At 35.6% G+C, this 15579-nt stretch overlaps 1 protein-coding gene across 2 annotated transcripts in view; it reads left to right on the top strand.

The window, feature by feature from the left end:
* LOC150097736 (equilibrative nucleoside transporter 1-like) overlaps window positions 1–15579 on the top strand; it is a 220988-nt gene that overhangs the window by 144712 nt on the left and 60697 nt on the right. For both annotated transcript variants that reach the window (XM_090407249.1, XM_090407250.1), the window contains exon 10: window positions 2955–3069. In XM_090407249.1, coding sequence (XP_090263375.1) covers window positions 2955–3069 — 115 coding nt within the window. The remainder of the gene's footprint in view (window positions 1–2954; window positions 3070–15579) is intronic.

Below are 15579 nucleotides of genomic sequence, written 5' to 3'. Positions count from 1 at the left end.
TTACGATTCTGTTATGGGTAATGTGGCTGGATATAAACTGAAACCATTTGTGATATGGCACAGTGAGAATCCACGAATCTTCAAAAACATTATGAAGCATACTTCTAGTTCATTATCAGAGCAATAACAAGTCGTGGATGACTCAAAAATTGTTTGAGGATGCCTTAATCAACTTTATGCGAGCGAAATAAATAGCTATTGTGTGAAAGAAAATGTAGAATTTAAAATTTTATTAATTCTAGATAATGCTCCAGGTCATCTGTCTTATATGTCTTATAGCAGTGATCTTCGCCAAGTTCAAGGTCATGTTTCTCCCTCCAAACACTACTTCATTGATCCACCCAATGGATCAGGGAGTTCTTGCAGTGTTTAAGGCTTATTATCTATGGAGAACTTTTTCGCAAGCCATTTCCACTACTGAAGGAAATGACCAGACTCTCATGTAATTCTGGAAAACATTCAATTTTTATCATGCTATTAAAAATATTGCTGTGGCTTGGGACGAAGTGACCTTCTCGATGTATGAGGTGGTATATGGAAAAAGACATTAAAAACATTTGTGCATGATTTTGGAAGTTTGTAATAGTGAGCCTAGCAAACAATCTGAATCTCAAAGTGAATGATGACGACATAACTCAACTCATAGAAAGTTCTATCCTCCCCCCTCGAAGAGTTGACCAATGAAGGATTGGTCGAACTGGAGGAACAACATTTTTTACCAGAAGAGGAAGAACGAGAAAAGGAAGAGGGGAAAAGAGAAACAATAAGAGCTAGTTAAAAAATTCACAGTGAAGGGTCTTGCAGAAATGTTCTTTGCAGTTAGTGGTGTTCTCAAAATGGCTGAAGACATGGATCCCAATGTTGAACGCTACTTAATAATAGAAACAAAAGTACATGATGTGTTTGTTTGCTATAAATAGCAGAAAGTAGCAGAAATGGCTTGCGAAAAAGTTCTCCATAGATAATTATCTATGGATAATTACCTTAAATTATCCATAGATAATTTAAGGCTTATTATAATAAGCCTTAAACACTGCAAGAACATTTATGATGAAAAGAAGAAGAAGAATAAGCAAAGCACATTGGACATTTTCATCAAAAAAACAAAGGTTTAACACCAGAAGAGCCGTGGTCTGGTCTTTCACATAGGAAAGGTAATGAAGATGTGATTGTGAAGGAAGATTTGGGTGATTTCTCCTGTTTTGTAGTAGCAGTAATGCACAGTACAGTTTTATAAGGTTTAAAAATTAAAATGACAGTATGCTTATTACGGTTAAATCCCTAACCCCTATAACTCTGTTGATTTAATGTATCGACTTACATCCTGCCGGATGGAATGGAACCCGGACGTAAGTCGAGGGATGACTGTATATATATATATATTATTATGTAAAAAAGAGTATACTGATAATTAGTGAATAAAAGAAAATTCTTAGAAAACCAGGCAAAATATAAAATAAAACATAGAAACAAATACACCTCACAAGCGCAAAGAATTGTACAGGATAATTTTGATAATAGACTGAATTTCTATCCTGACACCCTTTATTGTTGGGTGATCTGAAGATGATTTCTCAAATTTTTAGTACATTAAATATGCCAAGAAATTATATTCTTGGGTTTAATCCTTTACCTAAGGAAGCAAAACAATGTTTTGCATGTGAAATAGATTCATATCTAGGCTACTTGTATATAGAGGCTAATGACTTCACATCACTTGCCTTAGTACGTATCCCATATCACACAACCTTTCGGGTGTATAAAATGCTATGCATAATTGGGAAGGGCCATTGCCCAGACTGGTTTCAACCTTTATTCAGGTCTCATCAGTGAGAGCTAGACAAGTAGCTCAGACGTGAATATATTTCATGCACAGAATATTGCTTTGCTTCCTTGGGTAAAGGATTAAAACCAAAATATAATTTCTTGACATATTTAATTTATTACAGAAACCATGTAAAAAAACTTTCAACAAATTTTTAATAGTTTGTAGTAGTTATGATTGTTCAGATAATTTACAGGGCTATGACAGATTCCAAAAACAATCATTTGGATATCCACATATGCGTAATAAGTTTTTTTCCACTCAATCTGATCAGAAGTAAGGTCTGCAGTCCCAGAGCAGTTGCAGTATAGGTTGTGTGTGTGTGTGTGAGAGAGAGAGATTGTTGGCAGCTCTTCAAGCCTAATCAGAATAGGCCTGCAACATGGGATCATGGTGATGATGGAAAAGGTCTTTGTATGAATAGATAAGGATAGCCAATTTTTGCTATGGGCTGTAGAAGATTTGAATATTACAGCTTTTAGGAACCTTTGTTATTTTGCCAGTCTAAGTACCCCTTTCAAAGTATTCCCTGAATAGATTGGTGGGAGAGAGAGAGAGAGAGCTCTTGCAGTGCCTTTTGATCTGTCTATAAATATTTTACAAAGTAAAATAGCCAGAGTTTTTAAAGTTGGATGGTAGAAAGGACACATAAGGAAAGAAATGGAATTTCTGTCGTGTTAAATTAAGCTTTGGTAAAATAGCAAGTTTTAGTTTCTGTATAGTTTTGAGATGGCCAAAATATGATATTATCTGCAAGTTTTAGGACTGTTTTTGTGTGTGTGTGTTTGAATAGGATGGATATTTTTCTTTCCATTAAGCAACAACATAAATGATAATCAACATCAGTTATTGAAATATATGAAATGAATTACCATTCACAGCAGACCTTTGCATATAGCCTGTTATATCATTTCTTTTGTTTCATATTTTATTGTAGGTACATTTTATGAAATTATTAATTTAAATAATTTTATAATAATATCATTGGAAGATTATTTGGAAAATTTGGTTAGTTAAAAGGTAAGCTGAATTTAAATTCTACTGTTTATACAGCAAAACTTCAGTAAATCACATCACCATCCATATGTTATTTCACATCTTAAATATATTAATAAATTTTTATTTATAGATCTGGACATGTTCACTATCTGCAATGTTGACACTTTGGATAACTCTTAGTGTATTTCCTGCTGTTTGTGTACTCATTGTTCCTTCTGAATCATATTCTACACTGTTTGGAAATGGTAAGCATTTCAAAAAGGAAATAAAAAATAGGTGCCATTATTATTAATTTCTTATTAAATTATTATTAATTTTATTAATCTCTTATTATTATTCTCCTATCTACTAAAATGTAAAATATTTTATAGTTTACAAGGAACTGTAAACACTAAATGCATTGCACATTAAATAGTTTTTTAATATGTATACAGATCAAAGAAGTTTACAAATTGCTTTCATCATCATTATTATGAATTTCCTGATTTGTATCCTCAAGGGGTGCTCAGGCTACTATGACAGCACTGTATGATTAAGTTTACATTATTATTAATCTCATGTTGATATCATCTATTTTCCTTCAAATTGGTCTATTACTTGTCACCATTCCAATAATGTCATATCTAACATTTCATTCTTCTAAGGCACTTCTGACTGAATAAATCCACCCAGAACTTTGGTACCTTTTCTCTCCCATCTGAAAGTGATCATATACCACTGTAGATAGCTCTGCTCATGAATCTTGAATACAAACAATGTCAAGTTCCTTCCTAATATCTTCACTTTTAATATGATTCTGCCATTGATGACATCTGTCCATCCCCCTAATTTTTCTAAGAACTCTCATATCTGTGGTCTCTTTGATCAAGGACTTTATTTCTAATTCAACTCTCAGATCCAATAAATAACTTAAAATTGGTTTGAACACTATTGTATACTGCTAGTTTAGTACTTTAGCTAATTTCTATCTTATCCATATGCATTTATTCAACTTACTCACCACCATACTAGCTTTGCATATCCTGTTGTCTGTTTCCAAATTTAATTTGATATTTTCACTAAAAACTGTGCTTAAATAGCTGAAATCTTTTCTTGTTTCAGCTTAAATAGCTGAAATATTTTTCTTCAGCTGCATTCTTCAGAATGCAGCCGAAGTTTTCTATGTTCATGCCTATTTTCATAGTTTGGGTCTTTTTATTATTTTATTTTATATTATTTTTTATTTTTATTTTATTTTTTATTTTAGTACCAAAAAAGAATAAAGAACTGGATGACAAAAGTATAAAGCAAAACCAGAACATAGAAGAAGAATGGTCAAACCTAAAAACCATAATGACAAAAGCTGCAAAAGAAAGTTTAGGAACAAAGAAAAAGTGGAAAAGAAAAAGAGGCCTTAGGGACTGGGCTGATGAAATTAAATGTATTAATGAAAATACGAAAAAAGTATATAAAAACTGGCTGAACCTAAAAACAATAGAATCAAAAATCGAATACAGCAGAAAAAAAGCAATAGCAAAAGCAGCATGCAGGAGAATAAACAGAAACAGATGGAACAATTTTGTAACAAAATTAGAGAGAGACTGTATGCTCAAAAGACCTAATGCATATAAAATCATCCTCAAAGATCTAAGCAATGAAACTAGAGAAAAAGCAGATATTAATACCATTAAAATAGAAACATGGCAAAATTACTACCAAGATCTATGGTATGATGAAAACATTCAAAACAGAAAACTACCCTTTGTAAACATTTCTGATAACTTGGAAAACATCACTCTAGAAGAATTAACAGAAGCATTAACCCAAAGCAAAACAGGAAAGGTTCCAGGAGAAGACAATATAAACTTGGAACTTATCAAATATGCAGGACTTGAATTCTCACTCAGGTTACTTAACTTTTATAATATGATCTGGAAAGAAGGAAAATGCCCACAAGATTGGACCAAAGCAATAGTTATTTCCATCTACAAAAAAGGACACAAATCTGATTGTAACAATTATTGTGGAATCAGCTTACTTAGTACCTGTTATAAAGTATATGCAAAAATCTTAGCATATAAACTTAAACGTATAGTAGACCCAAATTAATAGAAGAACAAAATGGATTCAGAAAAGGCAGGTCTTGCATAGACTCTGCATTTACGTTAAAATTATTAATTGAAAAACACAGAGAAATGAACATAGAAACACACATAGATTACACCAAAGCATTTGATAAAATTATCAGAGAAAAATTATGGGAAATCCTAGAAGAATATGAAATACCAAACCAACTCTTTAGAGCCTTATATAACATATATCAAGATAATAAAATATCTGTGAAGTACAATAATTCAACATCAAGCTGGAAACCAATAAATTGAGGAGTATGTCAGGGTTGCCCTCTCTCACCAATTTTATTTAATATATACATAGATAAAATCATAAAAGAATGGAAGATAACTAATGAAGGAGGATTCAAGATAAACCGTAACACCAGATGAGCTACTCTTCTTTTTGCTGATGACCAAATAATCCCTGGAAATAATGAAGATTAACTACAAAAATCATTATGGAGTCTAAATAATCTGATAAAAACATATGGTATGGAAATATCAACTGACAAAACAAAAGTCATGGCCTTCAAAGGTGTAATCCAATAAGAAGCAAAATAGTAATAAACAACAAAATAATAGAGCAAGTAAATACATTCAAATATTTAGATTGCACAATGTCATATGAAAATGAAGCTGATATAGAACTAAAGATATCAAACTTTTTAAAAGTAACAGGCATTATAAATAAAATTTTTAAACCCAATTATGTACAAAAACACACACGAATAAGAATCTACAATACAGTAGCTAAACCAACCTTACTTTATGGCAGTGAGATATGGACAATAAAAAAAGCAGATGAAAGAAGAATTGAATCATCCGAAATGAAATTTCTGCACAGAACTGAAGGAGTCACAATAAGGGACAAAATGAAAAGCAGCGAAATCAGAAAAAAAACTTGGAATTACAACCTCCCTAAATGAAACAGTTATTTGCTATAGAGAAAAATGGCAAGAACACATACTAAGAATGAATAGAAGCAGAATACCTAAACAAATTCTAAATTACCACCCAAAAGGTACTCGATACAGAGGAAGACCCTTAAAAAGATGGAATTGAGTCCGGAACAGGCCACTTGGCCTATAAGCCTGGAAAGGAAGAAGAAGAAGGATCTTTTTATTACTGATTTTCATTCCAAATTTGTTACAGCTGTTATTCAATTTAGTTACAGAATCCTGGAGACTTTCATTAGAGGTATTGAGGAATACAATCATCTGCATAAACCAAACAGCTATGTTTGATTATCTCCAATTCTAACCTAATGGTTGCTAAATGGTCAAACCAAATAACTGGGAGAAGATCTCGACATTGTCTCTGTTGTCTATTTCCAAATTTCATTTGCCATTCTCACTAAAAACTGTACCTAAATAGCTGAGATATTTTACTTATTCTATAGGCTCTCGATTGAGCATGCAGCTGAAGTTTTCTTTGTTTCTACTTATTTTCATAGTTTTGGTTTTTTTATTGCTGATTTTCATGCCAAATTTGTTACAGCTGTAATTCAACTCAGTCAGAGAATCCCGAAGACTTGCATTGGATGTATTTAGGAGTAACATTATCTGCATAAAGCAAAGAGCTCAGTTTGATATCTCCAATTTCAGTATCAGGTTTAATGCCACTTTCTTTCATAATGCAATCCACATAGATAATGATTAAGAGAGGAGATAAGGTGCATCCTCGTCTTATTCCTGATTTTATATCAAACCATCTTCCTGTACTTCCTCCAATTCTAATTACTGACTTACTACTCAAATATGCACTGCTTGGAAAGAAGTCAACAGATGCCCCCATGGGCAAGGTGCATTGTGCTACATAATGAGTCACATGTTTGTAGCCAGTATAAATTTGAGCAATATAATGCTCCTAAGTCACTGCAACTGTGTCTGTATAAAATGGCAGGAAGAAGGGAACTGATAGAGTTTGAAAGAGGCATTATGATAGGATTTTATATCAAAATCAGGCCTATTTGTTTGACAAATTGCTGACAAATTGGGCCATCCCAGGTCCACAATCAGTAATACCATACTGAGATGGAAGTGCAGGGTGTCCACTGCAAGTGCTACCTGCAGTGGACACCTCACACACTCACTGAACATGACCATGGTGTGCTACGAAGGATAATATGTAAAACCACCATTCGTCAGCTGACATGTTGAATGTGGAGTTATGGGCATTGACTGGAACATGAATCTACACAAAAAGATTCAGAACCGAGGCTCTAAACAGGGATTCCATTGTAGGACTGCATATGCAAGCCCCACATTACTTGAACCAACATACAGCATCATCTTCAGTGATGCAAAGAGTGTGTACAGTGGAATGTGAAAGCTTGGAAAGCTGTGTTATAAAGTGATGAATCGCAAGCAGATGGATGGGTTTGGGTGTGCATCTGCTTTGTAGATGGGATTACACACCCTCTGAACTTTTCTTACCAGAGTGTGTAATCCCATCTATGAAATTTTCAGGTGTTGGCTTGATGTCATGGTCTTGTTTTCCTAGTTTGGCATTGGACCTCTGTTTGTAGTGCCATGAATATTGAACTCCAAGAGGTATCTGAACATTCTGTACAATGCAATACTTCCTACATGATGGCATTAATTTTTTGCAATTTGTAACTGCAAATTCTTTGATTAGCTATTCCTACAAATTCCTTTGTTTTACTGGCTTCAGTATACAGCCACTTCCTAAAATTGTCTGTTTTGTGGTTATTACTCATCTATAGATCACAAAGTTTCATACTATGCACACTCTGTTATCAAATATTGATGAGTATTTGGTAGTCTTTCTATTTAGCTCTTTTCTTCAAACGAATAGTGTGCTATATGAAATAATGCTGTTATAAGTATCTATTTCTATTCACTGTCAAATACCTTTAATTACTCCTCTCTTATCCCTGCTAATTGTTTTTTGTTGTTGGTATGGCTAACAAAATTCTGACACTTTCATCAAAGCTTTAAAGCAGGTTCACAGTATGAATTAAATTTTCAGTCTAACTATTACTATAGAAAACTTATAGGGACCATGGGAACAATTTGTTGAAGTGAATAGTTTGCTATGGTGAATTTTTTTTCAGAATAGCATACCATTTTACTATTATTATTATATAGGTATCTCTGTAGAGTCAGAAGAGTCATCATGGGAGATCCATTATTTACGCACTAGCTATTATTCACACAATACCTATCATACCTCTTGTTAAACTCATTTATGGACAAAGCACTTGCAGCCACTTCTGGCAACCCATTCACCACCATCTAGACAAAAAAATGTAGTTCTATCACCCTTACTAACCATACTTGTAAACAATTTCCATGGGTAACCCCTCGTTCTCTCCTTTCTTACCATGCACGTGACAAGGTAAGTGCTGTGGTATACCACTGGTCACCTGTCCTCTCCTGAACTCAACTCGTCCATGAACCACTGGTAGATATGCCAGCCTGGTTGGCCGAGTGGTTAGCGTATCTGCTCTCCAGCCAAAAGGCTGTGGGTTTGAATCCTGCCATGGTCATGGATGTTTGTGATCATCTATGAAAATGCTAGTGGTTATGGCGGTGGCCAGTAGATGGCGTTGGTGTAGGTGATGATGGTAGTTGTGGTTCGCTGTAGTTGGTGGATTTGAGTGGTGAAGGCAGAGTGGGTGCTCTCCCTCGATGAGTCTTTGGACTCCTTGGAGGTGTCATGTAATAATAATAATATCTGACTAGCAGCCACCCTCTAATCCAAATCACCACACTGATATCTATCCCCATTTGCTCCAATTTATACAACAGAATTCTATGTGGAATCCTGTCAAATGCTTATACAAATTCTAGCAATATCACTGAATAGCCATTTCCCTCATACAACTCCATTTTCACTTTATTATAAAAAAAAGTAAGCAAATTACTGAGGCAAGACCTACCTTCACAAAACCACGTTGTCTATTACAAAGTATCATATTCCTATCCACTCAGTCTTGAATTCTTTCACAATTTCTCCAGTACCTTAACCACCACTCCTGAGATGCTGATTGGCTTTTATATTTTGCTGTGTATTGACTATTTTGTCCTCTTTCTACACCAGTGGAACCTTCCTGGTTCTGAGGATTAAATTAAACTGTTTGAAGTTTTTCTAAATCCAGAGTAATTTAATAATAAGGTGAGACACCTTTTGGCAACTCGTATAGGTAAATATGACTTCTCCATTGCTCCCACCTTAGTATCACCACCTCTGGGTCTGGCTTCCACTGACGAGACCTCAATAAAGGTCGAAACTGGTCTGGGTAATGGCTCTTCCCTTAATGCATAGTATTATACATGTCCGCAAGGAGGTGCTTTGCATTATGGGAGATACTAAGACAAGAAGTGCTGAGAGCTTGGTCCACCTTTACCACGAGTTGCCTCAGTCCTGAAGATATTTCAGGTGCAAACTTTGTTTGCTTACACTTGGATAAAGGATTAAACTAAATATATTGTGATTAAATTAAACAGCTTGTTCAGAGGAGTTAATATATAATTGCCTTGCACATTCTCATAATACACAAGCATATAGTGTCTAATCTCATGGCTGTGTATGCATTGAGGTTCTGCAATATTTTAACCACCTTCATTTCTTTAATCTCTATTCTCCCTTTACTCAGTGTTACATCTGGCATTGCAACATCAACACCCAAATGGTACACCATGCAAAATGCTCACTCAGTAATTCAACTGTTTAGTTTTCTTGTTACCTCCCCCATCATCAGCACTTTTTAGACATCCTTTCATAGTCACTCTTCCTTTTACTTGCCACATAGTGAAAGAACTCTAGGATTTCTTTTGGCCTTATCAGCTAGCTTTCTCACATAATTAGCTTTGGCCTTCCTTACCTTACAGGTCACCCTTCTTGCCTGTGCCTCATACTGCTCCTGGGCATGCTGATCACCTTTTTCTCTTTATAATCCCTCCACAAATTTTTTTTTGTCTACAACTCTTGCTTAATAATGCCATTCATCCATTCAATTCCTATCTGATTTATCCTTCTGAAACTGGGTATACATTCTGATACTGCTTTCTTCAAACACCCCTTGACCTACTTCCCATGCTGCACCAGTATCTCTTCCCTCCAAATTTTTATGCTTTGCACTACTGATAGCTGACTCCTCAGATTGTCATAATTAACTGCTTTATAATTTTATAAGTGGAGGCAGCATAGCTAGATTAGTTACTTTTAAGTTATCTGAATCTGTGAACTGATCCAGCATCTATGGACCTCATTTCTGCTCCATTACTTAGTGTCTCAGGTATGACTGTATAAATTCCGTTTCCCTGTGACTATTCCTCCTTCCAATCTATTAATTACTCGGCTGCATTCTTTCTTATACCCCTGAATTACAGCAATAATATATATATATATATATTATAGCAGTAGTTATATATATTTCGTTCTACTGACCTATATTATCCATACAAGATATCCTCAAATGAACTGTCCTCCTGATGTGCTTCTACTCTTTCTGGTTTCATTTCTTCTGCTGTATTTAGTAAACCCTTTCTCCCCCCCCCCCGCCATCCTGTTCTTTCTGTCCTCTCTTAAGATACTATATCCTTTGCATTTTATTCCTAGGACTATATCCTCCTCGGTCAATGAATTCTTACTATTGCTTATAACTTTTTGCTAAGTTCAACTCACCAATGCCAAAACTGCCTCGCTTTTATTTCACATACTTGGCAGTAAGTATAAATAATTGCAATGCCTGCTTCATCCCATAGCCTTCCTTATGCACTGTTACGCTTATGGAACTTTGGTTGGGACTTTTCAGTAGTTTGCTGTAATGAGTTTGTCATAGCAGTATTTGCTATGTTAGTGTGAAATGTACATTTTTGTGCAGAAGTTAGTATTTATTTATTTTTTTTTTTTTAAACTAAAAGAATACTAACAGTAAACTGCTCAAAATTTAAACTACATTGCCAACTAATAGCACATGGTAACTAATTGCAGTGCATAGGGATTGTGTGTGTGTGTGGGTGGGGGAGGGGAATTGTGGACTAGTTAAAGTACTTGTGGAGATGAGAAGACTGTGAGGCTTATTAAAATCCGTTGATTTATTAGTGGGTAATCATTCATTCTTGAAAATTTGGAAAGAGAAGAGTTTTTTTTTTTTTCCCTTTATAATTAATTATTTCTCTGGTTGTTCACTTCAGTAGAGGACATCTACTGTATAACAGCTAGGAGGAAGGGGGGGGAGAGAAGGCAGTATCTCTCTCTCTTTTTCTTTTTTTTTTGTTGCAAAAACATTTATATCAGAAAAAACTGATATAAATATTACACTGATATTCATTCTCCATTGCCCAGAGTGCCAGTATATCCAAATCATCATGCAAAATTTTAACATTATCTGTATTAACTATTGCTGTGCCCAACTTTGCATCATTGCTATACAACTGAACAGATCATCATAAATTAAAGATGCTAAGAAATTATAATCTTGGTTTATTATCCAAGTGTAAGCAAACAAAGTTTGCATGTGAAGTAACTTCACAACTGGGCAACTTGTATGTAGAGGCTAATGACTTAACATCACTTGCCTTGGTATCCCATAATGCAATGCACATATCCTTAAATTCATGTATAGTGCTATGCATTATGGGAAGAGTGCAAACTGGTTTTGACCTTTATTGAGGTGTCATCAGTGGGAGCCAGATCCAGAAGTAATACCAAGGTTGAAGTAATGCAGAAGTCATATTTACATATGCAAGTAGCCAAACAGGTCGAAACTGGCCTGGGTAGCGACCCTTCCCATAATGCTAGCAGTGGTTAAATTCAGCCAGGACCCTCTGGGGCCTGACCTCGGAACTTTTTTATGCACTGGCTCGAACCTGGAACATTTTTCTGTTTTGTGACTTTTCTTCATTTATGGTAATTATGTCTGCATTATTGTGTTATTAATCAACAGTTGTTTACAGTTTTGAATGTGTTTGTAAAATCAATATCAACAGTCGCCTGATTACGAACACGTGGTGAAAGGGATGGGGAGGTTTGGAGCTTCCTGTAATGCGTTATCTTGCAGCGATTGACAAGCAAACATTATTGCAGCGTAGTGCAGCAGAATTTTGACAGACTCATAGCGATATTTTGTCTTTTCTGGTTGGCAACACTGTCAGCAGCAGTCATAATAGAATAGCTGATTAGCAGTTGTTTATCATAGGTCGTGATTGTGAGAAGCACAAAGAAAATCATGTAATATTTTTGTGTTAATGTAGGCCTACTATTTCAACTATGGATAAGTACATTGGTACTGTCTTTAAACGGAAAAATAGCTTCAATGACAGTGATAATACAAAACTAGTTTTGTCAAATGAAAGAAGTCTGTAACGAATCCACAGAAACACAGGATTCCCATCAGTTGCAATGTGATAATATTAATACGTTGAACGAAAGGAAAGATTTGCCAGCTTGCTGGACACTCGACCAGTGGGTAACATTCAAAGGTAAATACAATTGGCTATTTTGTAAGGATGGAGGTTTGGGGTGTTTAATATGTACAGAGGTACAGAACCTAGGCGCAAGTTCTTCACATCAGTGTATTCACATAGCATCAGAGTGGATAAATGGATTAATATGTATTAAAAAGAGGAAGGGTCTAAACAATGCCAACCGAAGCAACTCAGAAAGAAAATTTATGAACATAGAGATACCAAATCTCACAAAAGTGCAGAAGCAATTATTAGAAGTAAAAGTGAGAATTCATTGCGACACATTGTAGAAGAACAGAACTCTGGCTCACAAAATCACGATTATTGCAAAGCATAATCGTCCTTTTGTAGATCATCTAAAATTAATTGATCTTCAGATTCTTAATGGGCTAGATGCGTGGCATGCTTTTATGATCCTGACTTTAAGGGCACTGGAGCCTATTCATTTAGAAAGCACATATCCTTACATGTCTGTAAGGATATGTGCTTTGCATTATTGAATACTAAGGCAAGTGATGTGAAGTCATTAGCTACTATATACAAGTTGCCCAGTCATGAAGTTACTTCATGGGTAAACTTTGTTTGCTTACACTTGGATAAAAGATTAAACCTATAATATAATATAATATAATTTTTGGCATCTTTAATTTATATTATAATTAAGTGGAAAACTTTCAACAACTGAATAGTTCCTATTAGATCCTTTCCTATATCATTAATGTACAAATTAAATAGTAGTGGCCCAAGAACAGTGGCATGCCACTGGTCACAGGCCTTCTGGACTCTACTCCTGAATAAACTACTTTCTGATATCTCTCCATCAACCACCTTCTTACTCACCTCGCCAACCCTATATCCATCCCAGTGTGATGCAGTTTACTCATTAGAATTCCATGTGGTGTTCTGTCAAAGACTTTTTGCAAAGTCCAGCAGTATCACTGTAAACTCGTTACCTTTATCCAACTCAGCTGTCACTGTATTATGATACATGAGCAAGTTACTGAGGCATGATCTACCATTCACAAAACCATGTTGCCTCCCCATACAGTATCCCATTTCCATCTATCCATTTGTTGTATTGTGTTCTTGACAAACCTCTCCAATACTTTGACAACAACTCCTGATATGCTGATTAGTCGGTAATTTGCTACATCAATCTTGGAGCCTCCTTTATGCAATGGAACCATTTTCCCCTCTTTCCACTCCCTGAGGACTAACCCAGAACTGAGACTTGGATTAAACAAAGTGGCTGGGGATATTAACAATTCCTTAGCATCTTTATCCAAAACTTGAGCTGCCACACATCTTATGTGTGGCAGCTCAAGTTTTGGATAAAGGTATTCACTGTAGTCACATTAAGGTTCTGTAATATGCTATATACCTCCATTTCATTTTCCTCAGTTCCCATATAAGCCCTTGTCTCTGTCTTGTTACTGCAGTATCTCCACCTGGATGATATACTCATGCAAATTGTTCGCTTCTAATTCTACTATAGAATAAATTAATCACATGAAGATCGTTTAGTCTGTGGCCATTGAAGAATCAATGATGATGTGTAACGCAATTAACTGATTTAGTTACCTCCCTACCAGTGGCATTCATTAAAATCGTTCTGCCATAAACATTCTTTCTTTTACTTGCAGCATATCAAAAGAACTGTTTGGGATTATCTTTGGCCTGTACTGCTAATTTCCTTTCATTCTCTACTTTTGCCTTTCTTACCACACTGGTTACCCTTCTGGCCTGTGCTTTGTACTGCTCTTGTGCCTGCAGGTCACCTTTCTCCTTAAATTCCTACTATAGAATAAATTAATCACATGAGGATCGTTTAGTCTGTGGCCATTGAAGAATCACTGATGACATGTAACGGAATTAACTGATTTAGTTACCTCCCTACCAGTGGCATTCATTAAAATCGTTCTGCCATAAACATTCTTTCTTTTACTTGCAGCATATCAAAAGAACTGTTTGGGATTATTTTTGGCCTGTACTGCTAATTTCCTTTCATTCTCTACTTTTGCCTTTCTTACCACACTGGTTACCCTTCTGGCCTGTGCTTTGTACTGCTCATGTGCCTGCAGGTCACCATTCTCCTTAAATTCCCTCCACAATTGTTTCTTTTTTTTTTTTTTTTTTTTTTGCAGCTCCAGCTTAATGTAGATATTCATCATTTTAACTCCCGCTTGATTTAGTTTCCTGACTCTATGTAGTCTCTGTTTCACATGTCATGATATACTGATCCAAGAAACTCCAAAGCTTGTCATATTTACCTACCCTGTCATTCTACATATCCCTGCTCTTAACTGAAAATTCCATACATTTAGCCACCTTCCAGGTCAAGATCATATGATCACTTTTACCAATTGGTGGCAATGTGGTCATATTGGTTGTAGACAAATTCTCAGATGCATTTTCTAGATCAAGTATTTTCAAACCCCTAGTATATTCCATCACATGCCATCTCAGGTAATTATTCCTTGCTAACTGTATAACTTCCATTTCCTTCCTCTCATATATCCTCTCCTCCTTCCAGTCGATGTTCCCATAGTTGAAATCTCCCCATAATTATTACCTGACGTCCACCCATCGAGCCTATTTAACAATGCATACTATCCCATCTTTTCTATCCCCTGCTCTATAGCATCATCCAACTGTATATTTTGTTCGGCTGGCCTCAATCTCACACCAGATAGCCTCAAATGTGCTATTTTCACTGTTCTGCAGTTGAACTTCTACTCTCTTTGGTTGCAGCTCATCGGCTATCATCAGTAACACTTCTACCCCATTCTTTTCTTTCTATTCTATACCCTTCACATTCTATCCCACTAACTATATCATCTTCTGTCAGCCATGTCTCACTAATGCCAATAACCTTTGGCCAGGATGAACTAACCAATGCCAAAAATTCCTTTCGTTGTTCTGAATGCTCCTGGGATTAGTGTACATAAAGTGCAAAAGCCCCTTAGGTCCACTGCAATCCTGACGCTTTATACTAACTATCCTATTCTGGTTTGTTACCAGTGGTACTAACTTAGGCATTTTATACACATTCTTACACAGAACTGCCTTACTGATGTCTGCATATCCACTCAACAGCTTCCCACCTTAAAAGCTCTAGTTTCTCTGATTTTGCACATTTACTTTCACTTCATTCAACAACACTTTTTACAGACTCTGAACACCAAATCCATTCTGATGCAAACCATCTTTCTTGTATAGGTTCTTT

The sequence above is a fragment of the Typopeltis vanoorti genome, chromosome 17 (assembly GCF_054136105.1).
Source record: "Typopeltis vanoorti isolate ZY-2024b chromosome 17, IOZ_Tvanoo_1.0, whole genome shotgun sequence".
In the NCBI taxonomy this organism is placed as follows: domain Eukaryota; kingdom Metazoa; phylum Arthropoda; class Arachnida; order Uropygi; family Thelyphonidae; genus Typopeltis; species Typopeltis vanoorti.
Note: the sequence above shows the minus strand (reverse complement) of the source record. Positions and strands in the feature narration are given on the sequence as shown.